This window comes from Hydra vulgaris, chromosome 08 (assembly GCF_038396675.1).
Source record: "Hydra vulgaris chromosome 08, alternate assembly HydraT2T_AEP".
Classification (NCBI taxonomy): Eukaryota; Metazoa; Cnidaria; class Hydrozoa; order Anthoathecata; family Hydridae; genus Hydra; species Hydra vulgaris.
The window spans coordinates 64,006,019-64,033,506 of record NC_088927.1 but is presented as its reverse complement, the minus strand read 5'-3'; the positions used below and the strand labels follow the sequence as shown (position 1 = coordinate 64,033,506).

The 27,488-nt window shown below is 29.0% G+C and overlaps 1 protein-coding gene across 1 annotated transcript; it reads right to left on the bottom strand.

Moving 5' to 3' along the window:
- Window positions 1–566: 566 nt before the first annotated feature.
- Window positions 567–27,076, bottom strand: LOC124817573 (gamma-aminobutyric acid receptor subunit pi). Its single transcript, XM_065804153.1, has 8 exons — window positions 26,645–27,076; window positions 26,324–26,421; window positions 25,087–25,151; window positions 24,646–24,875; window positions 11,144–11,226; window positions 6,263–6,415; window positions 1,095–1,423; window positions 567–955 (listed from the first exon to the last, which is right to left on the bottom strand). Exons 1-8 carry the CDS (start codon window positions 26,752–26,754, stop codon window positions 572–574), a joined length of 1,452 nt encoding a protein of 483 aa, XP_065660225.1. The 5' UTR covers window positions 26,755–27,076; the 3' UTR covers window positions 567–571.
- Window positions 27,077–27,488: the final 412 nt, after the last annotated feature.

Below are 27,488 nucleotides of genomic sequence, written 5' to 3'. Positions count from 1 at the left end.
ATTTTTTTTACCAAAATCAATTTTAATGCAAATATGACCGGTATGCCATCATAGGCGCCTTTCTCCTACATATTTGCAATACATTGGAGTTAAATTGCTCAGAAACAGTTATCAAAAAAGCTTTACGGATGTTTCAAGAACTATAAAGAAAACTACAAATTGAAGGTTATTTACAATTAACATTAAAAAAATATAGCAATCCCTTTAGCATTTGTTTATTCTTTTGAAAGTGTTTTAAATATATTTAAAATAACTAATTAAAGTAAAAATTAATTTAAAAAAAGTAACTAACTTAAATAAAATAATTTGTCTTTTTTATAAAGATGATATATATATATATATATTGATATATATATATATATATATATATATATATATATATATATATATATATATATATATATATATATATATATATATATTGATATATATATATATATATATTGATATATATATATATATATATATATATATATATATATATATATATATATATATATATATATATATATATATATATATATATATATATATATATATATATATATGTATATATATAAGCTTTTATATTCTAATCTTTAAAATAAACCAACCAGTAAAGTATATTAAAACAAGAGAAAGAAATCGGGAACACAAAACGTGCAACAAAATCAATATTAACATTTGAGCAGTTCGGATCATCTCTAGCTAGAATCTCGAACTGCTCTCTGTTCACCAAAGAGGATTTTATGTTTTGAAACTTAAAGTTACTTCCTTCATCTATTAAACTCAAGTTTTCAGACTTAATATTGGCATTTTTTCTTTCATTTTGAATGGCGCTTCTTTTGTGTAACAGTTTACAGAATAATGCAGATCTGTTCGAATTATCATTTCCGTTACTTTGAGTATTTTCTTTATCAAATATATCAGACGATGTATAGTTAGACTTTAAACGCCAGTCAAACGGTGAGATTGTCTGAAACAAATTAACATTATTAATTACTTATCTAGAAAAAAAAAGACGTTTTAGAAATTGTAACAACTAATACATATTTTTTTATGAACGCTTTATTAACACCTTTTCCAAGTAAAACTTAATTTTAAAAAATCTTTACTTTTTTCGAACCATTTTGAAGCCAATGAAGAACAATAATGTATTCAATTAAAGTCATAAATACAAAGATATGCGCGGTGAACAAATAGAGATCCAGTGCTTTTATGTAACCAACTTTTGGCATTCTTGAGTTTGTAATGCTTAACATGGTGATCAGTGTCAGTAGAGCTGTTACTGAAATACCACAACGCGCAGGAATAGAAGTCGGTGTTATCCAAAATGATATCCACGTCACAGCCACAATTAATGCGCACGGTAGATAAATTTGTAAAATAAAATATTCTCGTCGCCGGCAAAATGTAAATTTTGCAGTTGCGCTGGAAAATGATGCTAAATTTTAAAACAAATTAAGTGAAAAGCATTGACAAAAAGTGCTCATTAACAATCAAACGTTGCGCCTTAACCTTATTTTTATCGTGTATCATGCACTTACTTAGGTCGTGGATTTATTTATTTTGATTGTGGACAGTTTTGTTTTATTCGTAGCCACGACAAAATAAAGTTTAAATATTAAAAGCATATATCTTGTATCATTTTATATTATTACAATATTATAATGTAGTAAATTGTTATAGTATTGTACAATACTATTACAAAACGTTAAAATCGTCTTGAAAACTTTACGAATAAGTTGTTCTATATATTATCTAATACAATAACAATTGAAAAAAAAAAAGTTGTGCAATTAAATATTAACAAAATCTATGTATTATAAACGTTTATATAAAAATAATCTAGTTCAACACTAAAAGATCTAATTTATGTTTTATTGGCGAATAGCACATTGGTGCAACTCACCACTTAAATACCTTTTACTCGTGATTTGCACAACGGTGCTAATCACGAAACGATTAAAAAACGTTAAAATCTTTACAAGTTTAATTCGTGAATTGCGTAAGGGTGCAACTTAACACTAAAAGATCTTTTACTCGTGATTTGCACAAAGGTGCAAATAGCCTGTGTGGTAATTAAATTCTTCATAGCAGGTCCAGATTTTTGCTTTGTTTTTAAATTAACAATTTAATTGAAAAAAAATTACATAAAATGGACTTAAAAATCGAATAATTAGAATCATTTTATAAAATTTGACGTAAAAATCACAACAAGGTTCAACAATTAACACGTTGCGGCAGATTACTTAATTTTTACTGTTAGATGTTTTTAAGGTACAACATAAGAATTGAAATAGAATTTCGAATGTTATTAAAATTAAATATTATTAAAACTGTTGATTGATTTTGGAAGTTCGGATCAAGTCTTTGTTCCACTGTATTTATGATTTTAAGTATTTGATAAAGTAAGAAAAAAGAATCGATACCATAAAAAATGATTTGAATGAAATTTTAATGAAACACAAAATAAAAATGAGAATGTTACATTACAAGAAAAAGTGTGTGCTTCAACTCAAGAAAAAACAATGGTAATAATTTAACACAAAAAAAAAGTAATGAAAAAAAAAAAAAGTAATAAAAATGCAAGAAAAATTTATATAAATTTTTTAATGCCAATAAAAGCTGATTTAGATGTCTCAAAACTAGAATAAGTAATCTCTTGGTTCAACACAAATTGACATAAGTTTATTAAATGCTTCAATACAAGAAAAATCAATTTAAATGCTTTAACACAAAGAAAAGTAACTTACTAGCTTCATTCAAGAAAACGAGATCTAACTGTATTAACACAAAAAAATAAAGATGAAACAACTTTTAACAAATAAAGTATTACTTTGGGCACTGATTCCCTGAATTCCCCTAAGATTAAAAGATTATACAAAGTATATTTATTTTTGATGAGGAGCCGTGTCATTGCGGTAAAGTGAGACAAACGAGTAAATAACAACATATTAACAAAAACTATTAATCGAAAACTATAAAATTTGTTACAGGGTTTACAACACGGGGGAAGGGTGGTAGAGGGGTCAAGGGGCAACACTCCACCCTCCAACTTTATTTTCTAAAGGAATTTTTTTTTTTTTTAAATTTCTAGATATAAAGGATATTTTCTAGAAATTGACGATTGTGCCCCTCCACTTCGAAATCCGTGTCGTCGATTTTCAAAGTGGAAAACTATCAAAATACTTAAGAGGTTTTTACAATATAATTACATAAAAGTGATGTTGGAGAAATGGAAGATCAATTCATTTTTTTTGTCCGCTTCACCTCTCTAAAAATTGTTTTTTGGGGGAAATTTTCAAAAATGTGTTTCTTACCACACCCAGGGAGTTTGCTAAATAAAGGGGGAGAAATCTTGTTTTTTACATTAAATAACGTTGATTAGAGACCTCTTATAATAATTGGAATATTTCAGATATTCACTTTTCCTTATCCCACTTTTTCCCACTCTTCCCTACTAATGTGAAGTTTATTTTTTTTTTGACTTTTTATTTGGCACAAGTATAACTTTTTTATTGAAATATTTTATTCAGAGTAAAGGCGCTTATGATGGCGTACTTAACTTTTGAAGCTTCATTATTCAGTATCCTGAAGACCAATTATAAAAGTTTTGATATGGATACATTATTTGTTACATGTAGAGCAATAATAACCCTCGGAGTTTTTTTTATAATTTATTCCTATTTAAAAAAATAGCACAAGTATGCTACCATAGGCATAACCACTGCTTTTATGATGGCATAAGAGAGGATGGGGCTGGTTACTTGGAGTAAGTTGATGATTTTATTTAATCTTCGAGTCTTCCCTCAAAAAAGCCAGAAATTATATAAAATATCCAAGAAATTATATAAAATATCCAGAAACATCCTTATTTATCATTTCTTACTACACAGCAGCATTGTAAAAATTCGTGCATGCGCATTAGATATATTGCGTTTTATGTATTTTTTGGAGCATCGCTTTCTTTTTACTTTACTTAAAAATAAGTTTTTCTTATAACAAAAAAAAGTTTTCCCAACTCGTCAATATTGCAACACACTCAACTCGTCAGTATGCCATCATGGGAAGAAGTCATCATTTTCATTAAAACAAGCTGTGTCTGTCTTGTTCAAAAGATAAAATTAAAGTAAATATTCCACTAAATGCACAAAACTTATAAAATGCATGAAAATTCCCTTTTAGCATAGTTAATATAAAATCACAATCTTAAATATATGAAGGGAATAAAACTACAACAGCACATCCAAAAATCGATTTTTTTGATTACAAAAACAATATTTGTGCATAAGAGACGTATTTTCACTAAAACTAATGTAAATTCAATATAGCCATTTAGGTCTAATCCCTTTTTCATCAAAACCAATTTTTATGGAAATATGACCGGTATGCCATCATAGGTGCCTTTCCCCTATTTTAATTACCAATAATCTAAAATTTCTAAATTTTTATTATTCAAAAAAATGAATAAATTTATCCTAACTACATTTGTAGGTGAACTTGACTAAAGAAAAGGAGGAAAAAACGTAAAGCATGGAACCAATGTTGTGGCTACTAGACCCGGGCCCCCTCCCCAAGTCCCCCTCCCTCAGGTAAAATCTATCTATAGACCCCTAAATTCCTCAAAATTTGTTCAACAGGTATTACTTAAAAAAAAAAAAGCTTCTTACATTTGCAAAACGCCCGCTAAATTTGCAAATAGGCCCCTAAGTTTGATAGAAGCCCCTTCCCAATTAAGAAGTGTGGATGAGCTTAGCCACGACTCTGCATGAAACGGAAGCATGCGTAGTAAAATTTAATTGTGAGATGTTATTTTACGTTTATAGGTTTTTATCTTTACTCACAAGGAGTAGTTTCTATTTTGTTTAGATATTATTTTTACATTTATTCTATAATTTTTTTCAGTGTAGTGTAATAAAACTTTTAAATTTTTTGTTGTTTCGATTATTTTTAAACTTTTTAAATTTACAGTCGTCCCCCGGTTAACGAACCCCCCTGTTAGCGAACTTTCGGTTAACGAACCGAAAGTTTGCCCAAAATCCTCCCCCGGTTAACGAACCGGAACTCGGTTAACGAACCGGGACCGCCAAATGGCGTGCACACGCGCGTGAAGGTCGGGCGCGCCGTCCAGCATTTCCCCCTCAGTTTTGTGAGTGTCATGGAAGCCTGGGAGGTGAATTGTTGTGCTGGGTGTGCTTTTGTTGTTTCATTTTTTTCTTTTCTTGTTTCACTAATATTTTTCATACATTTTTGTGCTTTTTTCTAGGTTTTTTTCCCACTTGCGATTTTTTTGATTTTGCGATTTTTCAAAATGTCGAACCCTGCGAAAAAAAGCAGAAAAGTTTTCACTCTTGAAGAGAAAAAGACAATCATTCAAAGAGTGCAAAAAGGTGAAAAGCAAAGTGACCTGGCTAAGGAGTTTGGTGTGAATAAATCAACCATTGGCACCATCATCAGCTCGAAGGAAAAAATCTTGGCTGCTGCTCAAACTGCTACAAAAGGATCCACAAAAATTTTTCAAGTTCAATTGTCAGTTTTTTGGTAAAAATTTGACAAGCAATTTTCTTGTTGAATTTTCTTTCAAGTTCAATTTTCAATTTTTTGGTAAAAAATTTGACAAGGATTTTTCATGTTCAATTTTCAATTTTTTCGTAAAATTTTGACAAGCATTTTTCAAGTTCAATTCTCAATTTTTAGGTAAAAATTTGACAAGCAACTTTCTTTTTGAATTTTCATTTTTTGATAAGCAATGTTCATGTTCAATTTTTAGTTTTTTCTAAAACTTTGACAAGCAATTTTCATGCACAATTTCAATTTGTTTCAATTTTTAAAAGTGCATAAATCTCAGGTTTCAATCATTTCACCTTTGCCTATTTTATTTATCAAGTTAGACAATTTTTTGAATTTTTTCCCCCATTATTTCGGCAAAATCCACCAATTAAAAATTTTTTAATGGCGGCCTATGGGAAAACGCGTTTCGGTTAACGAACTTTTCGGATAACGAACTAGTTCGTACTCCGAATTAAGTTCGTTAACCGGGGGACGACTGTAATACTATTAAATTAAATTTATTATTATTTCTGGATTATTTCTATGGTTAACATTTTAATTTTAATAAAACTAGTTTATATTTATATTTTTTAGTGAAGTTATTTTTTATTACAGCTAAAATGCGCGATCAAGTTCCATATTAAGATTAACTTAAAGCCTCCATTAGTCTTATGCCCCGCTTTCAGGTAGAGTAAAACGACCGATTTTGACCAACAAACAAAAAGTTTACCTTCGTGATGACGAGTTTTTTCTAAACTTTTAATTGCGCTTGTTACATAAAAATTTGCCATTTCTTTATCATGAACAGCAATGTTGAATTTTTCATCAATTGAACTCTCATCTAACAACCAGTTATAAACTAATTCAGTTTTATCATGGCCATCTGCAAACAAAAAAATGTTTTATAACTATAAACTAAATGTAAATATAATGTTTGACCAACTGCAAACAAAAAATGTTATATTAATATAAACTAGTTTCAAACTAAATGTAAAGAAACCTAGTGAAATGTAGAGGTGAATTTTTTTAAGTATAGATTTCGACTTCATATAATAAAAAAATATAGAAATTATAGGAAATATATTAATATAATTGCATAAAAAGAGACTTTGTAAAAAAACAGATCAAAAAAGATAAGGATGGTTAAAGTTACCACAATCATTTTATAGAATCTAATGTAAGCTTTACAAGTTTCAAAAAAAACTTGTTGTCAAAATTTTATGTAAAACCATGTTATAATCCTAATATAAAAAATAAAAGCCTTCATGAACATGTTAATTAAATTATTAACAGTAAATACTAGGATATTCAATTTTATCGATTGCCATTCGATTATACTTCAGTATCCGTTAAACATAAAGAGTAATAAAAGCAAGTAAACTTAAATAATCACCAATAATCGCTTGTCTTTCAATAATCACCATTCGCTTGTCTCTCAATAGTCACCATTCGCTTGTCTCTCAATAGTCACCATTCGCTTGTCTCTCAATAATCACCATTCACTTGTCTCTCAATAATCACCATTCGCTTGTCTCTCAATAACGGTTTTGCTTGTACATATTTTTTTAAACAAATTTACTCCCAACAAGGAAAACATTTGTTTAAAAAATGTTTTATGTTGTCAAAAATTAATGATTTTTTCAAAAAGTATCTAGCTGTGCTATCAACTTTAAAGGTAAAAATATTAGGAAGATTTTAATATAGGTGAGGAACAACACAGGACTAAGAAAGAAACCCTGTAATACCCTAGAAAATACTGGAGTAATGAAAGCTGTTGTTCATTAAAGAAAAATTTAATACTGAGATTAGAAAGAAATGATTCAATAATTTTAAGAACTTCACCAAATACTAAATAAAGTGAGCTTATGGAAGAGACTAGCATGCAAAACTTTATCAAAAGGTTTAAATATGTTGAGAACCTGAGCCAGTTTTAGGCTTCCGATTGGTGGGGCCCGCTTAGTTGCACAAGAGGTTTAAAAATTTTTTTAAAGTTTATTAACATAAAGAAAGTTATTTTTCATTGGAATTACCAAAAGGGTTTCCTAGTTATATAAGTTCTTCGAACATTCATAGAATTCTATGAACATTGAACATTGATAGAAGTTTAAATTAAACGAAATTTCATTGCAAAAAGAAAATTATTTTTCATTGCAGCTCCCGAAGAGATTTTATAGTTATATAAAGTTCTTTGAACATTGCTAGATAAGTTGTAATAAAACGAAAGATTGTTTTTTATCGAAATTCCTCAAGGGTTGTTATAGTTAAAGAAATTTTTTAAGCGTTGATAAATAAATATCTATAATTTAGGGATCAAAAAGGTCATATAAGAAAAGGAAGAAACTCATCTATTTTTTAACACAAATATATAACAAAGATTAAAATAAGAAATTAAATTAATTTAATAAATTTGGAATTAACCCATGTTTCTTCCTTTTGGTAAAAATGCTTTAGAAGAAGTGTTCAATAAATAAGCTAATTTGCAGAAAGTGCACGTTCAAGCCAAAATATCAACTTTGATTGAAACAATACAAGTATATGGATATCTTATAATCAGTTAGCAGTAAAGAACGTGTTTACTTGTTCAAAAAAAGACTGTTTCGTGGTTTAACAAACTATTTGCAAGATGAGAGTTTTTAAAAGCAATATTTCTCAGTGTGATATTTATTTAGGAAGTTACGAAATAGTGAATCCCACTGATTGTAGTAGGTCAGTTTATTCGGATCATAAAAATATTTTACTTTGTTATTTCTGTCGATTTTTATCAGATCTAAAAATCAGAAAAATAATGGTTGCAAAAACATGTTTAGTGTTCTAGCTAATTATAAAATGTACACGAAGCACGTCCGTGCTGTCACTGCTTGGTTTTAGTAGGAAAATTGGTTGAATGAACAAGAAACAGTTGACACAGAAACACAAAAAATAGTCCAAAATATGACTCAGCACTTGAGAAAATGTTTTATTTTTAATTGTGCAGTTTCCTTCAGAAAAGATCTTAGCACTGGATTGATTGTTTCAACTAAACAATGGAAATTTTTTGGGATTGGTCAAATAGTTAGAAAAGTACGGTTCATTCCTAGAAGATCATTTACGTCGTAAAATTAAAAGAAAATTCATAATCACTTCACGTTGTGTTGTTAACTAAACGTCTCTAAAATTGGAACGTCAATTTGGTCTCTGAATTTCTGCACCATTTCGAAAAAAATTTAGATATACACCAAAATAATTTGATGAAATTTTGTGAGGGTTTAAATATTATGCCCACAGATACATCTGGTTCAGATATTGATCTAAAGAATCTAAGCAATAAATTACAAATATTTTTCAACATTATTCAAGATGGTATTTTATCTTCTCTTGATGCTTTACGTTTTATTTATAATCATGGTTTAAGTACTCTATTCTAAACATCGCAATAGCCCCTCGTATAGCTTTAACAATTCCGATCCCTGTTACTTCGGGTGAAAGAGCTTTTCCATGTTGAAATTAATGCAACCTATTTGAGAACAACTATGACGCAAGAACGTCTGGACAGTCTGGCAATGAAATCTATTAAACGAGGTATCTTCTAGTCTTTGCATTATTTACTATTAATTCCAGACTTTACTGCCATCAAATAAAGAAAAAATATTTTTATTGCACGCTTATAAAATTTGCACAAATGTGAAATTTGCCGGTGTGAAACACTTAATTTCCACGAAATCTTGGGCATATAATGTTCATGAAATGTATTAAAATAACAATTAAATTATAATATTTTGGTATAATATATAGACCTTTTTGGCTCCGGCGAAGTGAAGGATGAGTCACCGCTCATCATCTCCTTTCGGACCTTTTTTTTTCCTTAAAGCGTCTCTTTGGACTTGGCTAGTATTTTTTACATTTTTATTTAGACCGCCAAGTTTACTTTGCGCGGCCACTAGCCTGAAGCCGGTTCTGCAAGAGTAGTAGCGCTTAACTCGCCAGTTCCATATAACGCATGATCGAACCTTTCTGTTATTACAATTTACGAGTGGGCTGCAGAACAAGAGGATTGCAATCTGTTTCCATTGCCAGAGTTAAATATTAGACTCAAAATTAAATATTAGAAGCTTTTTAATTAAAGATTCAAATTACAGAAAATGAAATTAAACTGTAGTTTATAATAAAAATTAATAAATAAAAATAATAGATGACTGATTGGATGATAGTTGGATTAGAGTAATTTCAGATTCCATATTCTTGCAGGCTAGCGGAATAATGGAGAGAGTACAATTTTTTGGTGAAAAATAACGTTAGAAACTAAAGCAGGAGTAATCTGATTATCTAACAATCAATTAAAAGTTTTTTTTGTGATGATTGGAAGAACTTTTTCATTAAATTCAAAAGGTAAATTAAAAAATACATTTTTTGCAAGCACTTTTACCGTTTTAATTGTAGTTTTTATGAAAAAGAAAAAAAAACTTAATCACCAATAAAATTAGCAGCTACATAAAAAGAAAAAAATCTGGAGCTACATAAAAAATAAAAAATCTGAAAAAATCACACTACTGTGAGAGTTGACTTCAAACCTACTAGAGCAATCAAATAAATTCATGCCTACCCAATTTAAAGAGTTTATTAAAAAAGTGCAGTTTTAGGTAAAGAGATGAAAGAGATCAACCAAAGGACCATCACAACGCAATGCAGGACCATCACAAATAAAACAATAGAACCTCAGCCACCTTATGTACCTAAATTCATTGTAGAAAAAGTACGAAATAAAAATATTGAATGAGATCATAACATGATCTCAAGCCCCTTATGGAGAACATGAGAAACTGAGCCCATTCTAGAATCAGAGACAAGATTCAAAAAGTAAAGACAAAAGACTGGAGTTGTCTTGTAGCATGTCACAAAATTAACTATCTGAGTAAGAGATTAAGAAAGACAAACATTTTGTGTTTTGGAACCAGCACGAGCAGTGGTACTACCATTAAAGTCACCAATATCATCAAAATACCATCAATATTGATTGAGGGATAAAGAGAAAGAGATTTTATTAGAAACAACATTAAAAATCGGACAGTTTTCGTAAGAAGAAAAATGATAAAGAACAAAAAGACAGAGGATTGAGTGAAGAGGTGATAGGTAATAGCACATCAAAGAATAGTTAGAAGGTGCAAACCTTATTTCACACACAAATAGATGAAGTGATACTTAAATGTATGCTTAAAGCAAGCACGTGACTGTAGAAATTTTTGAAAATCAAACAACAATTGTCAGTACTATGATCCAAAGTTGATACAGCCGAATTTAAATTAGTCTTGCAGAGTGCAAGTAACCCTGTCGATTTAAAAAAAAGTTTGGATTCCACGGATAAAAAGTATTTTTAACTGTAAACAATGTTTTTTTAAACAAACCAATCTTAAATAATGAACAATCCGAACTATAACAGTAATATAAATTAGCCGGTTGATGCCAAATATCAGGAACAAAAATCGATAGATGCAAAGTGTAACTTTTATCGTCGTAAAATAGTTATTTTTACTAAACTTTAATTAAAAAAAAAGTTTGAAATATGTTTTTCAAAACTAACCCTGTTCAAAGTTTTCCCCTCACCCATAAATAAATCTTTAAGTTTAACTATACTTACAGCTCTCAATTGCGATATAACAGGTTTGCTTATCAAATGGATACTTTCTTAAATCCATGTGACAAGATGCAGTTGTAGAAATTCTAAGAAAAAAAAATACTTTTTTATTTTAATCATTTTGACACGTTTTTTTTATTTTTTCTTATTTTGTTTAAATATTTTCTATCTTTTATTTGTAAATGTTTAAAGTGTACTAATCTTTTAAAGCGATTTTTAAGCAATTTTTTTCAGTTATATAACGATAATCTAAAATGTATTAGCTATATTATTCTAACCTAAAAGTAAAGCCTAAATAAATTTTGGGCAGTGACGTTAGTTTGAGGCGAAAAAAAAAAAAATTTATTTTTAAGTAATTGATATATTTAATATAATTAATATATGTAGTAAATGGTATATTTAGTCTTTATTAGAACATAACACGTAAAAATATATTCTATATATTTTAAAAAAAGTAAATTTTCCTAAAAATGTAATCAAAATCTTATTTCTAGTAACGGTGCACCGATGCGTCGGCTAATTCTAGTAATTCAATTTTTCTTTTATACTATATATTCTTGAAACAACTTTGTAAAAATTGCTTTGTAAAAAGCAAATCAATGCCTTTTTCTTGCTCCGGTCATTAACTTAGTGGTAAATTTATGGAAACTGTTATATTTATTAAACGACAAAATATAATTTGAAAAAAAAAAAAAAAATGATGCACCGATGCGTCGACTATTTCTAGTAATGGTGCACCGATGCATTGCATTGTTTAGTTTATGCATCAGCATCAGCATCGCTCTAACCATCGGCCGATGTCTATTGTTTTGAAAAATCAGTTTTTTTATCTTTATGTTTCTATATTTTATGCAAAAATATAATTATTCCATAAACAAAAATGCATGTATAAGCCAAAGTAAACCTTTAAATATTTTTTAAAGTTGTTCAAAAAATACTGATTAAAATAGCTTTTAAAAAACACATTTAATGTCTTTTTACAAATTAAAAAAGCCATTATACGACTTATGGATCCAAACTATACAAAGAGATAAATTTATGAAGTGTATCTTATTAACCTCAGTTTGGTGACGGAAGACACGAGTGAGATAGTAGAGAAACTACATGTTGTCTCTCCAGCCAGCTGTTTCCTTATTCTCATTTTTACTGTTGCTAAAGGCTTATTTCAGTTTATCATAATTGCTCATCACAAAGAAGTATTAAACGTTTGGTGATTTAGTCAATCATTATGTTCATCGTCCATGACAACGCGATAAAAGCGATCCAGCTCATGTTGTTAGCAACTGATGAAATTGGGTTTGTGGTAACCTTTCTTTTCAAACATTTGATTCAGCCAAACAACAGCACCTGTCTTCTTGCAAGTATTCGCACTTTTCGTATTGGCAACAATCATCACAATTGATCCCGATATGTTGAATTCCTTTAACACATCGTAAAGTCCTTCAGCAACTGTTTGAGTTTTTCCATCTTTCAGTTTGAGCGCAGTCAACCTAATTTCTTTTAGTTCGTTTTTGAGAACCACTGACTGATATTAAATGCCATCAATGTGTTTGCCGTCAAAGTCTATAGTTTTGTATATTGCTGATTGGCATGGGTTAGGATTTTAATATCTACACGAGAAAGCGATACACCTTTGTTGCTCCTTGGGAAAAGAGCTTCGAGATAGTAACAAGGCGTATTGCAATGCGTGTTTGGTTATGCTTCTTTTTACTCGTTGATACCGCATTCTCATCATCCAAAAAAATGTCTTTACTGTTTTCAGGTTAGTCGGAGCCCATGCTACTTTCAGATTAATCTAGTGGTGCTGAGCTGTTAAACAGTTCTGGATTTACTTATAGACGGACTAGATTTGGGACCATAAAAAATCGGGGCCTAGTGCTCTGCAATTTTTTATGGTTTCGAAACTTAAGAGAAAAATATTTAAATTTGTTAAGTAAAAAATAAAGTTAATTCTTTGAAACGTGTATTTTAAAACTAATTATTATGAGGACATTGATGGAATCATACATAAACTTGAATGTTTTCAAACATCTAAACAAGTCGTGGCCAAGTTGTGGCAATTATTTTTTTAACGTTTTTGCTTCCAACAAGGCTGCAATTGTTATATACGTGGTCAGGAACAGACTGATTGCACGCCTTTCCCAACAAATCCTGCTACTTTAGTTATTTTATTTTATTCAGAAAATGAATCAATTACACAAAAGTTGATTTCATAAGCGTAAGAAAAAAGCTGAAAAAAGACCAAAAACTATTCAGAACTTTGATAATGATTTCCATGAATCAAAACAGTTTTACAAAGGTCACGGTCGCTTTTATTCAAAACCTTTTTTCAAAGGGCAAAGAGCAAATGGTGAAAAATACGATCGTGAATGGTTGATTTATTAGTCAGCAAAACAAAAATCTTTACTGCTTTGTATACAAGGTTCTTAAGATTTCCTGTTTTTTTCTTTTAACAACTGGTTTGAGAGACTAGAAAAATGCTGTTTCACTGTTAAAAAGCCACAAAAATTCTACAGAACACTGAGAAACCTTAATGGCTTATTTAGTTAAAAGAAGTCATAACACATTGGACAACAAACTTGAAGAAGAACCAAAAAAAGAACAGCAATATCGGAGAATGGTTTTGAAGTATGTGATAGCTATAATTTGTACTTTGGTTGAAAAAAAATAGCTTTTAGAGGTTCTAACGTAATGCTTGGAAAAAAAAGTAATGAAAATTTCCTTGGAGTTCTTGAACTGATTGCAAAAATTTGATCCATTTCTATAGGAATGGGTCAATTTGACCGTAACGTGTAATGTTTTCTGATAAATTAAAACAAATTACCCGTTACGGTCAAATTGAATCTGGAAAAACTTCATACTTGCCTAAGACAGTTTGCGATTAATTGGTTTCTTTAATGGCAAAAAATGCTCTGAAAGCTATCGTGACTGATATAAAAGTTTTAAAATATTTTTAATACTTCAATAGATTCTACGCCTGACTTATCATCACGATCAACTTTGTGTTGTTCTGAGATACGTGCATAAAAAATTATACGAGCCAACTGAACGATTCGTACTGTTTATACAAACTAAAGTATATATACGGCTAAGTTTGATTCGGTATGAAAGTCATACCGAATCAAACTTAGCCGAAGTTAAAGTGAGTTTTTTGAATAAAATTGGAATCAACTTTTCAGACTCCAGATCTCAGTCATACGATAACGCTTCTAATATGTCGGGAAAATATAAAGGAATGAAAGCAAAAATTTTAGAAAAAAATTATCTTTCAAAATATTTTCTTTGCGCTGGATATTCTTTAAATTTGGTTGGATCATCTGGAGCAGAATTTGAAAGACAACTATGACAATTTTGAAGCTGAAGCTGAAAATTTTACTTCTAGATACAGAAGATTCACAAAGGAAACATCGAACAAAGAAAATTTTTTTTTGATGATCCAAATCACAAAAAATGTGTTATAATAAGTCCAAAAAAAGGTTTCAGAAAGATGTTTTTATCAAAGTCGTCACTGCAAGTCACACAAATTTGAATAAAAGGATAAATGTATATCAAGATCTAACACAACTTTTGGATTTTTGTTCAATGTGAACATCGATAATGCGAAGCTAAGGAAAAATGTTGAAGAAATTGTTAAACAATGTCAATATAGCGATATCTCTTTGCTTGATGAATTTTGTAATTTCATAACTTTATCAAACTAAATATTAAGAAACAGCTATGACTCACTTATTCATTTATAAGCTGATAAAGGAAAAAAATTTAGAAATTGTGTTTCCGAATCTTGAGACAATTTTGAGAATCTTTTTATGCTTTATTATAACAAATAGTTCCGGTGAATGAAGTTTTTTAAAACTTAAAATGGTCAAAAGTTTTTGAGATCAAATATGAACAAAAAAACTTTGAATAATTTATCAATTTTATTTAGCAATGCAAATTTATTAAAACTTCTTGATACAGATTCTTTTATCGACAAATTTTGCCAAGAAAAAAAAATAAGTAAAAAATTGTTAAAATTTACTTTTATGCTAAAATGTTATTTATTTTCTAGTTTGTTTTGCATTAATAAAATCTACTTACATATATGTGTACAGTATTATACTATCAATACACTTATGTAATTTGTTTTTTATGTAGTAAAATGAAAAAGTGTTTTGAAAAAGGGCCCCAAAAAGCGATTCTGCATTGGGCCCCAAAGAGTGCAAATCCGGCCGTGCTGTTTATTATAGACAATGTCGCTTTGATTACATTCTTTTGCTTGGATGGGTGGATGGTCTTGGAATTACCAGTTTTGCCAGTAGAATAGCCAACTTGACCTTTGCTTGCAGGTCAATTTTCAGTTTATACAAGTTCTCATCCTCTTTGTACAACCACTCACTTAGTGGTTGTACAAAATGCCTTAGACGCTATCAATATATATATATGCATATATATATATATATATATATATATATATATATATATATATATATATATATATATATAATATATATATATATATATATATATATATATATATATATATATATATATATATATATATATATATATATTGATAGTGGCTATCATTTTAAATGGTCTAAGCTCTTAAATCATTTCAATTTTATTACAACTTGACGCTATCTAGATATCTCAGCTTAGTAAATAATATTACGATATATTGTTAGCTACAGACCGTAGCATTGTAGCTAGCTACAACATAATGATAAATCTGTTGCTAGCCGATGGCTACATATTGCTTTGTAGCAAAGAGTTATAATGTAACTGGAGTAGAAACAAAGTAAAAAATACGTCTTTTTTTTAAAGAACATTCTTCGTAGTAACATAATTTTCAGTTAAATACCGCGTACTTATCTTAATCACACTATCTTCTAGCATACTGTTAAGCAATATTTTTAGTGCAGTCAATTGGTGCAAACTTTGTGCTAGTTAGGATAAAAGCATGAAACTTGGTGGACATGGCCTACTTTCAAAAATGACCATAGATGGTCTCCATGGAAACGAGCACCTTTCTAAGAAATAAAATTTTCTTTTTTAAAAATCTAATAATTTATACACCAATCTAAAGCTCAATAAAAATGAAGTAAAAAATATAAAAACACTATATAGAAAAAATTAACCGATAACAAGTTAGAGAGGCTTTCAAACGCAATAAATTCAGGGGGTAAATTAGATATAAATTATTGCGTGCAAAAACAAATATTAAAAAAAGAATCTCAATAAAAAAATTTTTCTAAATTTTATTCAAATATAGAATAAATTTGTTTTTGTATTTTTCCTAATGCAAGAAACACTTTGATAAAACAATCAAGCTTGTAATGCTTTCCTCCTGAAATTATTAAAAAATTGAACAGTTTTATAATTACTCGTTTATAATTGTTCTATCAATTCCTTGGAGCTTGTTGGTGGTGGTTTGCATGATTTTTTCGCTTTAATTTGTCACAAAATTCTTTTGTGTACATACAAATTTCCGAATTCAGTTAACTGATAATTCACAATAGTACACTGCAAAAAATGAATTCTTGTTTTAAGCAATTTTTTACTTAAAACAAGCAATTTCTTGCTTCTAATAAGCAATTTTTTACTTGGCAGTATGGTATGCAATTTTTTACCAAGCAACAATTTTTTTATTAACTAAGAATTAAAAAAAAATCTTAATTAGTCAAAAAAATCTTGCTTAGTAAAATATTTTTCCTTCGTAAAAAATTGCCATACTAACTTACTTCCTTAGTAACATACTAACATACTTCCTTAGTACAAAATACCATACTAACAAGTAAAAAATTGCTTGTTTTAAGTAAAAAATTGCTTGTTTTAAGTAAAAAATTGCTTAAAATAAGAATTTATTTTTTGCAGTGTATAAAGGGGTTGGTCATAATCAACAAAAAACTAAAATTCAAAAAAGACAAAAATCTCGAGAAAGTCCCAAAGGTATTTATGTAGGCATAATGATTCATACGAAAACTCGCAAAAAGACACTCGTAGATAAACGTTATAAACTTGGGATATCAATATCTTAAAACCGGGTTATAGAATTATCAATACAAATGGGTAATAGAGTTTTAAACTATTTCGCAGAAATAAATTGGTTTGCCCACCATGCTTAAAACCTAACGTTTTCACAACTGCTGCTTTGGATAATATAGACCACAATCCAAGCTCGACAACAGCTGAAGACTCTTTTCACGGAACATGAATATCGTTATTTCAGCATCAAAAATAAGAAAAATTTTGTCAAATCTTGAAATTTCTACTATAGAGTTTTCTGGAAAAAAACGGTTGTCAAACCTTTCTGATTCAAAAACTGAGATTCGACTCTTCTAAATCTGCTGCCATGATCAAACATGGAATGGATATGATTAAGACAGCTGGCTTGATCAAACCCTTGGTTAAACTGATACAGTGGAATTGGAAAGAATACTCCTAAGAAACGCTTTCGGGATTATAATTGGGCTACTTCAAATCAAAATGGCGGCACTTGAAACATCTGGATATTGGTTGAAAGATACCGGGTGGTGTTCTGCTTTAACTGAAGCAAAGATTTCATCAGCAGGGAAAGCTGAATCATACCTTAATGCATCACATGTATTAAAAATAAGAAGTGTGGATGAGGTAAATTTTAAAGTCAATTTTTTCATTTTTAGGAAGGATAAGTTTGATTTTGTGATATAGAAACAATTACTAAACATCATTCAGAAAATTTTGAGCTATAAACGCTAGTAAAGTAAAAAAAAAAATTCCGTAATTGGTAACTGCTGCTGCTCTTCATATTTTGATGAAACAAGCTTATCAAGACTCCGTAGTTCGAAATGAAAGATGTGAAAAACCTTTTGACGATTGGAGAGAAAATTGTGAATAGGTTGAACCCCAATTTAGATTTTGGTCAATAACTAAAATAATAAAAGATTTAAGCTGGTTAACTTTTGTGCGATCAATAACGACTGTAAATTTGAATTTGTATCGGCAGTGCATTCAACAACTACTACCTTGGTTTTTCGCAATGGACCATGCATACCATTACTAGCGCGGTTATTCGTACATTTAGCAGATATGTTTTAACTGGAAAAAACAAATTCAGAGCTTGCAAGACTATTCCAGAACGGCATGTTTGTTGTAAACAAAGCAAAGTAAAAGTTTTCGTCAATAATGTTAAACCATTCACATGAGCAAAATAAAAAAATGCGTCAAAGGAGAAGGAGGTTGTTTTTTTATTATAATAACAATAAAATGTCCATTTAAGAAGCTTATCTGAAAATATGCAATGGATTAAAGTTGTTTTGGTAATAATCTTTTCTTATTTGTAAGTGAAATACCTATGCATTAAAAATAAAAAATTTCCATCTTTATTAAGGTGCAATTAGATTGAAGGAAGATTCCTAAGAACTACTCCGCTGGATGATTTGTGGAGCTGAGTTAGCTAGATGCGTTAGTGAATTTGAATCAAATTTACCATACGCAAAAAATGATGAAGATGAATTTGCGGAAAAAAGTTGTAAACATCATGAGCAAAATAAAAGTCATCAAAGTTGGTTTGCGTCTCAAATTACGAAAGTTGGTTATGTTGGTCGACTGCACTAAAAATATTGCTTAACAGTATGCTAGAAGATATTACGAAATTTCAAATATGGGTAATCCATTTAAAGAAGAAAGCCTAGATCTTCTGGTGCTTGATACTCATGATACCAAAGACAAAGAACTGGTAAATACTGTTAATTCAATTGAGAATTTTGGAGAAAAAATATTTATTCATTTTTTCCGCACCAGAATAAAGGAGTGTAAAGAGTCTATCTTCAATCCAGTAAAACGAAATAAGCTACCAATGTTTAGTTACCACTGATGTTGTTGTCATAGGTAAAACTTATTATTTGTACTTTAGATTATCTTTAAGTTAGAAAATATTTCATGTCATGAAAATAATTTTTATTTAAAATCACATAATCATAGTTTTCTAATTTTAGGTTTAGGACTTTTTCATATGCTACATTTAGAAGAATTAAGGACATAGTTTAGTACGGGCGAAAACCAACGCCTTATCCCACTGCACGATCTTGTAAAATGCCTTGGTCCAAACAGAAATGTTTACCTCTATTTTACGCAACAACAGGTTGCGATCAAGTTTAATTTTTTGCTGTTAAAAGGAGAAAACTATATGATCCTACAAGTTCTTACAGTAGTATAAATGAATGCAGAAAAGACTTATTTTCAAAAAAAAACGTTTTACCAGACGTCATACACCCTATGCAAGACGCTTTGTAACTGCATATCTCAAGAGCTGTTTACCAGGCTTCGTATTGCTGGGCACAATCATTGTGTAAGAATCCATCATTGCCTAATCATGAGAGTGGGGTTGGATTATGGATGACAATATTAACCAAAATGTTTGGACGATAATTCCGAAAGGTTCCAAAATTGTGCAGTGAACTAATACGATGTGGTGGCAAAATAGAAAAAGGCTGTAGAGGTCTTAATAAATGTGGAAAAGCATTACTTCCACGTACCGCACCTTGCAAATGTGGCGGTGATTGCGAGCGTTAAGTTTATAATTTACCAAATGTTTTGAATATAACGAGTTTTGAAAGTTTATTTGAAATTTTAGGGGATAACTTTTGATTTATAATATAGTGTTTTTGACTATTTATTAAATATCAAAATTAAATATTATTTATAGTATTATTTATAAATTTTAGTATTATTTATAAATTTTTATTTTTATTAAGCTTGAACTATTTGCGTCATAAGAACATTTAATTATAATTGAAAAATGCGATTGTGAGCGTTAAATTTATAATTTACCTAAAGATTTAAATATAACAGATTTTAAAGTTTATTTAAGATTTTAAGGGGTAACTTTTGATCTATAAAATTGTGTTTTTAAAATTAAATATTTTAGTATTATTTATATATTTGTTTTTTTAATAAAGTTAAACTATGTCATTAGAACATTTAATTATAATTGAAAAATACAATTTGGTACAAAAATATTACGCTTTCACCCCCTGACTTTGAGGTTTTTAAAGCCCTGCTTCTCGTTACCTATTTATTTTTAACATATTGTGTTATCGTATTTTGTGCTGCGATTTTAATGAGCTTTCGACTGTTGCATAAATGACCGTCTTTTTAGATTTTTTTTTCCGCTACGGTCATGATCTGGTTACCATGGAGACAGATGGAGCTATTTTGGAAGTGGGTATGAGTTTTAAAATGATTATTTTAATATAATCAACATGTAAGCCAAGTTTCATGCTTTTACCCAAAATAGCACAAAAGCATATAAATTTGTCACCAATTGCAATTTTTTCGTGTTTTAGTAGCTGTTTTTTTAAAGCATGATTTTGCATTAGAAATCTAAAAAAAAATCATCTAAAAACTCAGTATTTGACCGTCCTTCCCTTTAGTAGCTGACCATATGTTAAACGAGAGAAAAATGAAAGCCGTGATATTTTTTAAAATTTCAATTCAGTTACTATAACATTGCAAAGAAATATTGTATATTTTTAAAACAATGCAACACAAATACAACATTTTATTAAAAATGAAATATTGAACAAGCGTTAATTTCTGGTATAAGATATGACCCACGTCGGGAGCAAAACAAAAGACAAAATATTTTAATTGTTATATATATATATATATATATATATATATATATATATATATATATATATATATATATATATATATATATTATGTCTACAAGTACCAAATTTTGTTATATATGAATTGACGAATAAACGTTCATTTCCGGTATAAGGTATGATCCACGTCGAGAACACAAGTTTGGAGGGCAGATTTTCCTTTGTATTTTCTCCCTTAAATATACAAGTTTATCTTCCTTATTTGGGCAACGATAAGAAAAAATTCCACTCTGATCCATTGTAGCCTTCTCGTAGCCATTAGCCACAACTTGCACTACTTTTCCCGGAAAATGACTTCTTTAATACTCTACAATTACAAAGTCGTCCGTTTTCAGCGCAACTAAATCTTCATCTGAAGAATATTTATACCATTCAAAACTTTCAGCATTGCTTAGTTCAGGAGTAGATATATATGAGTCTGAATTTGACTTTTTTTATCGTTTCCTTTTCTTTAATTTTTGCCTACTTTTTTTTTTCTTTTGTTTTCCTCTCATTGTCTTTCATTTTCTCTTCTTTCTTTCTTTTCCTTTCAGCTGCTTTTTCTTGTTTCAGTCTTTAAATTTCTTTTTTTTTTCGATTTTTATTTGGAAATTGATCAAGTTCACCAGATCAATTGATCAACCACTTGATCAATTCATCAATCAATTCATCAATCATCAATTCATCAATTCATCAATCAATTGATCAATCAATTGATCACCAGATCAATTGATCAAGTTCACCAGATACTATAGCGGGTATTCTTTCTTTTAGGTTTTTCTTCTGTGGCTTTCTCTTGCCAACAACATGAGGACAGAATCTATATTTTTTAAAGGAAGATAATATACTTGACTGTCCAGCAATTGCAGTATCTTCATTTTTTTCAACTATGGGAAATAGTACATTTGATGGTCTTGCGATTGTGGTATCTTTATTGCCTTTAACTATGGGAAAAAGCATTTTAAGTTCTAACTCAATTTTCTTCCACTACAGGAAAAGTAATCTGTCAGAAGGATCCCTCTCCCAATTGTAGATTACTCAACAAATTCTAACTTTTCTTTCTTTACAGTCTCATTCAAGTAATGCAAGCCCTGCTAAATATTTTTTAAACGTAAATGTATGTCTTGATTTGTTACAGTATTTGCACAGTAATTTTATACTTATTTCCTGGAACCGTACGTGTGGAAACCGTTGACCAACACAGAATAAGTAACATGGTTATCTTCTATTTTTTTTAGCAGTTTAGAAAAATCTTTTTTCTTAAAGATGGGGTCATCTAAATGATTGCTATCTCACTCATGAACATGTTACTTCCAATTCTCTTTTAATGTGCAAAACATTACTACATCCATAGGCTGTAAAATGGGCGTAGCATTAGGATATAAAGCCACCAAAATAACTCCATTTTGATCGCAGAACTGACTTGTTTGCATACATAAATGGGAGACAATTGGATAAGGACATGTTTCCCATATTTGCATATGGGAAACATGTACATCGACAAATAAAATAACTGGAAGAGTTAAAGTATTTACTTTAAATTAAGGGTAAAAAAAGATTGCCAAGAATTCATAAAATAGTTCCAACTGCATCTAACCGAAATCACTTTTCTTAGTGCCCAACAGGAAGGAAAGTTTAGCGTTATTTCCATAGGGAGCTCATTTTTGTAGATCACTATTGGTGTTACAAAATTGCCGTTGGCATTGCCAGTAATCAGTACTGTGAGTCATTTTCTGTCATCTGTAATAAATTGTTGAAATATTGTCTTATCTCCCTTTCTTGCAAAAAATTTAGTTCTTTTTGGGTTAAGAAAAAAGGCGGTCTCATTGGAATTAAAAAGCCGCGAGGGGTCAATCAGGACTTGTAAAAATTTTTTTTAAGTATTCCTTAACTTCCGTAAACCACCCTGGAACATTATCCTGTATCATTGATGCACGGGAAACTATTAAGTTTCGGCTTATATGTTTAAATATACTTTTATTTCTTATTAAAAATCCGTGGATCCATGTCTCCCAGAACAATTGTTAGTAAAGGGGTTGTCTCTACTAAGGTCAGCCACCAACCGTTGTACACTATCTTGAAGTTGATTTACATTTACAAGGAATCCTGCTTCGGCCATTTTTAGGGCCCAGTTAGCAATAACTATTTCCTCTTCATAGCTTTACAGCTTTAAACAGTCTGAGGTCCCGTTTTTCTTTCAATGGGTGGCTTGCGTGTTATTGTTTCTTACATATTGGATGGCTTCCTTCATCGTTTTCTCTGATTACTTTCAAAATTAACCTTTTATGGCAGACATAATAAATCTAAAACAAAACCAAAAAAATGGATTCACACATCAAGTTGACACACCATTGTTCAAGTATTTGACCACCTATTAGATAAACTTAACTTATTATGTCAAGAATATAAAAACAAGTGTAGTTTGCTAAAAAATAAAATGAAACATGCATGTTACGATGAGTTAAGATAAACGAAGGAATAACTGAGTAATTGACCACCCTCGGTCAACTACTAAATTATTTAAATTTTCTGATCCAATATATGACCACACCCATAATTGACTACAGATTGCAGTAAATAGATAACAAATAAATTTTAATTAGTATCAAACGTACCTATTTCAAAATAAAATCATGTAATCTGAAAATAAATTGTACTTTTAAAGTTAAGTTTATTTGCGGCTTCTTCTTAGCAAATTGCGGAAGAAAACTCAAGAAAATAGACAAGAGCATAGCATATTAACCTTGACTGGAAGCCATTTTTGTTCAAATTTTGGCCGCGTCTATGTATGTGCAACCAAATGGTAGGAGAGTATTTTCCCGCTGTTTTTCAAACTGTTCTTCAATAGTAGGGCTTATTTTAAAGGTTTTTTTTCTAAATAGTCAATTACTGGCACATGGTCAATTACTGGTACCGTTACCTTACTTTACGTAGATCGTTATTTTTGTTGTGATTACTTCTTGATAGGACGCAAACCGTTTTTAAAAATATATCCAGTCAACTTTTAAGGTAGTAATCCACTTCGATTATAAAGATTAAAAAGCTTTTAAAGGTTACAAATTACATAAAGCAAAGGCACCATTTTGACATGATGTTGGAATAATTATACCACTGAGGGTGTACCAGAACTTTAAACAATTTTTTATTTTGCTCTTCCTCCAGCTACTTTATTATACCTCCTTGTTTGTAGCTATTGATAATATAGTAACATAATTACAACATAACTACAAATCTGTAGCTAGTTGATGCACAGCGATTGGATATAATCAAAAAGTAGCATTAGTTCTAGATTTGCGAAAATCTGATATAAAAGTTTCTGGTTATGCAAGACTGTTGCAAATGGACCTTATTTTGATTCTCAAGAAGAATTTTCCTTCTAGACCGTCTGACGCTTTCCCTCAGCTGTTCAAAAATTGACATTTTTAAAGGAAAATTTATCCATCAAAAAAGCAATAATTTTTAATATTTTTCTTATTTTTTAAAGCACAGCTGGTAAATTTTCAGATCAATCAAGAGAATATTTATCAGACTTTCAAATATTGCGGAAATTTAAGATAACATGTTGATAGCTACATATAGTAGCTTTGTAGCTTGCATAACTATAAATCTATTGGTAGTTAATACTGTTAGATAAAAGGCTGTAAGGTAATTACAGCTTCATAGCTATTAATGCGCGTTGTATCAAGTTGGTTTACAAAGCTGTCAGCGGCTATAGAAAGTAAATAAGGTAATAAAATTTAATAAAAATTATATATTAAATAATATAAATGCGAATAAGTTATATATTATAGTATAATATATTGCAAAGAAAAAAAGCTAACAATCCTCGTAGCCATATGATTAAATAAATCGTTGATAAAAAAATTTTTTATTATTATTTTTTGTAAGTTTTACCTTGCATGTTGTAAAATCATTCCGCTCGATAAATTTACTGTCGTAAATCGGTTTTCGACAGTTACGTAATGGAATTTAGAAGCTTTAGAATTAACTAATACTGTATCTGGCAACCATAAGTCTTCTGCATTTTTCCCCACAATACTAATACATGAATTAGGACTGCTCGGCACGACTTTCAACCTTTCGTCATACCAAAGTTGAGAAAAGTAAAAGTCAACATTATATTTCTAAAAAAAGTAAAGTTACTAATTTTTATATAACTCAACACAAACGTATATGTATATATATATATATATATATATATATATATATATATATATATATATATATATATATATATATATATATATATATATATATATATATATATATATATATATATATATATATATATATATATATATATATATATATGCTCACACACAAAAAAAATCAAACCATTGAGCTCTCATCCAAATTATCAAAAGATAAAACACGAATATCCAAATCAACGTGAACCATACCTATGGATTTAAAATCATATCATTGCAACATGTTTTATTATTACAAAAAAGCGCCCTAAGCCAAATAAAAATGTGATTAGATTTATTCATAACCTATCAAACTTTTTTTTGATTAGAGTTGAGTTGAAAATCATTAATAAATTTAAAAACGCTCGTAACATTTATAATTGATTTTTATACTGTATTAAGTTGTCAAATGTTTAAGTTGTGTCTAAGTCACCCCATACTCACTAAATGTAAACAAATTTTTTTTACAGAAGTAATATTTTTACAAAGGTATATGTATCATTGTTAAACTTGAAATATCATTAATTTTACTCTTATTTTATTATAACATAAAAAAATGATAAAATCTTCTGATTCCACAATAACATTAACAAAACAATGACATTAATAACAAAAAAACGTCTTAAACAATATTAATGCTAAAGAATATTAAGCCTAACAGTTAATAATGCAATAACTCATGTGATATTAATATTAGTAATTATGGAGCTATAATGGAGATGATAGCTATATTGTGTAAATAGTAAGTTTAAAACTTTGATTGTTTCCAAATACTATTGAAACATTAAAGCTTAGTTTATCTAGCAAAATTTGTCGTCCTGTTAGTTGTATAGTTAACGTAAACAACAGCAAAACCGTGTAAATCTTATGTGAACAAACTACGTCCAACCTTGCTCTTACTAATGGAATGTTGTGTAAACTCCCTCATAAAGGTTGTTTAAAAAAGTAAAAGTGCTTTTATATTGTAGCGCTGTTCTGGTAAATAGAATTTCTGTAACAGCATCACAGAAGTTTGTTTTAAAATGTCGGTTCTTCACATAAATCAAAAATGTATTTTTGTGTGTGTGTATACACTGAAAGTGGATGATTTTGGAAGGCTCTAAAATATACTAGTATAATTTGGAAGTATATAGAATAATCAAGGATTTCAACATACAGATTTGAGTGAATTATGCTCTGTCAATATGGGTCGTGAAATGTAAAAACTAAAGTTTAGAGTGTTTATTCTTATTTATTATTAAATCTTTCACAACATTAGAGAAACTATAATTAGAGTTGTGAAACATTAGTTTAAAGCAGTAAATTGTTTTGCACTTTAATAAAATAAGTTTTAAAATTATTATAATTGTTCAAATTGCATTATAAAAAAACAGCTTTTTTAAAACCTTTGGGCTTCACTATTTTGTTGTAGTTTTCCATAACTGATTGAAACGTGATTTCTGGTGGAGTACTATGTTTTTCATTGTTAAATATTTTTGAACCCCTATAAAGTAAAAAATATATAAATTTGTATGTATAATTAGTTAAGTTACTATAAAGATAAATATAGTTTTACGTAGTATACAACGCTAAATTACATCTGTGGATTGTACATATTATATATGTAAAATCTACAAATTGTACATAAGTTTATATATAATGCTCAGTGGTTTTGTATAAATTCATAAAAACTAATAACCTTTAAATATAAAGAAAACAAAACTCACTTTATTGTAAACTGCGTACCAGACAATGTTTTGTTAGCCATGTTTAAACCAAAAGATATAAATACATAAAAATAATTTAAAGCAATTGATGTGTAAATATTAGGTGTCATATCAATAGCATTAAAAATTTAATAAAATTTATAAAAAGGACGTGATGAACTTTTGATAAAGCTTACAGGATAAGAATAACCAATCTTACTCAAACTCCAAAAAAAGTTCTTAAATTTTACTTTGTCATATTTTAAGAGAATTGAAATACTAAACAAAATGGCTTTACTGACTGTTGATTCATGTCAATTGTCAAATGTTAATGTTCACATCAGTTTTTTGCTTTTTATTAATACCACGATAAATAAATTGTAACCGCTAATAAGATATGTAATTGAAAGTTTAAATATCGAATAAAAATTATTTTCCGTATTCCATGCACTTTAAAACTCAACCGTTTAAAAATAATAAAACTCAAATAAAATTATTATAATCAATTTAGTTTTATTAAAATACAAACGTTTTTTTTAATAACATTATTTTCTTATTGTTTTCTATTTCTCATTGTTATTCATTATTCATATCGTTGTTATACACTATTAATTCTGAATTTATTTTACTCTCTGTTTTATATATATATATATATATATATATATATATATATATATATATATATATATATATATATATATATATATATATATATATATATATATATATTAATAAGTATAGAAATTTTGAGTTGCCTTTTGAATAAAGCCTTCTTCTATTAAAGTAGTGCCAACAGCAGTTTGATAACATTTCTATTTTACAGTTTGCGTAACAACAGATCTTTTTTACTTCGACCCTTGTGTTA

What these genes read in the sequence shown, in the direction of transcription:
- LOC124817573 (XM_065804153.1), bottom strand. Translation starts at nt 26,754, where the DNA reads ATGACACCTAATATTTACACATCAATTGCTTTAAATTATTTTTATGTA. An exon ending in GGTACGCAGTTTACAATAAA is followed by an intron (nt 26,422 to 26,644) that starts GTGAGTTTTGTT and finishes TTTACTTTATAG; the next exon opens with GGGTTCAAAAATATTTAACA. An exon ending in CAAAATAGTGAAGCCCAAAG is followed by an intron (nt 25,152 to 26,323) that starts GTTTTAAAAAAG and finishes TTAAATCCATAG; the next exon opens with GTATGGTTCACGTTGATTTG.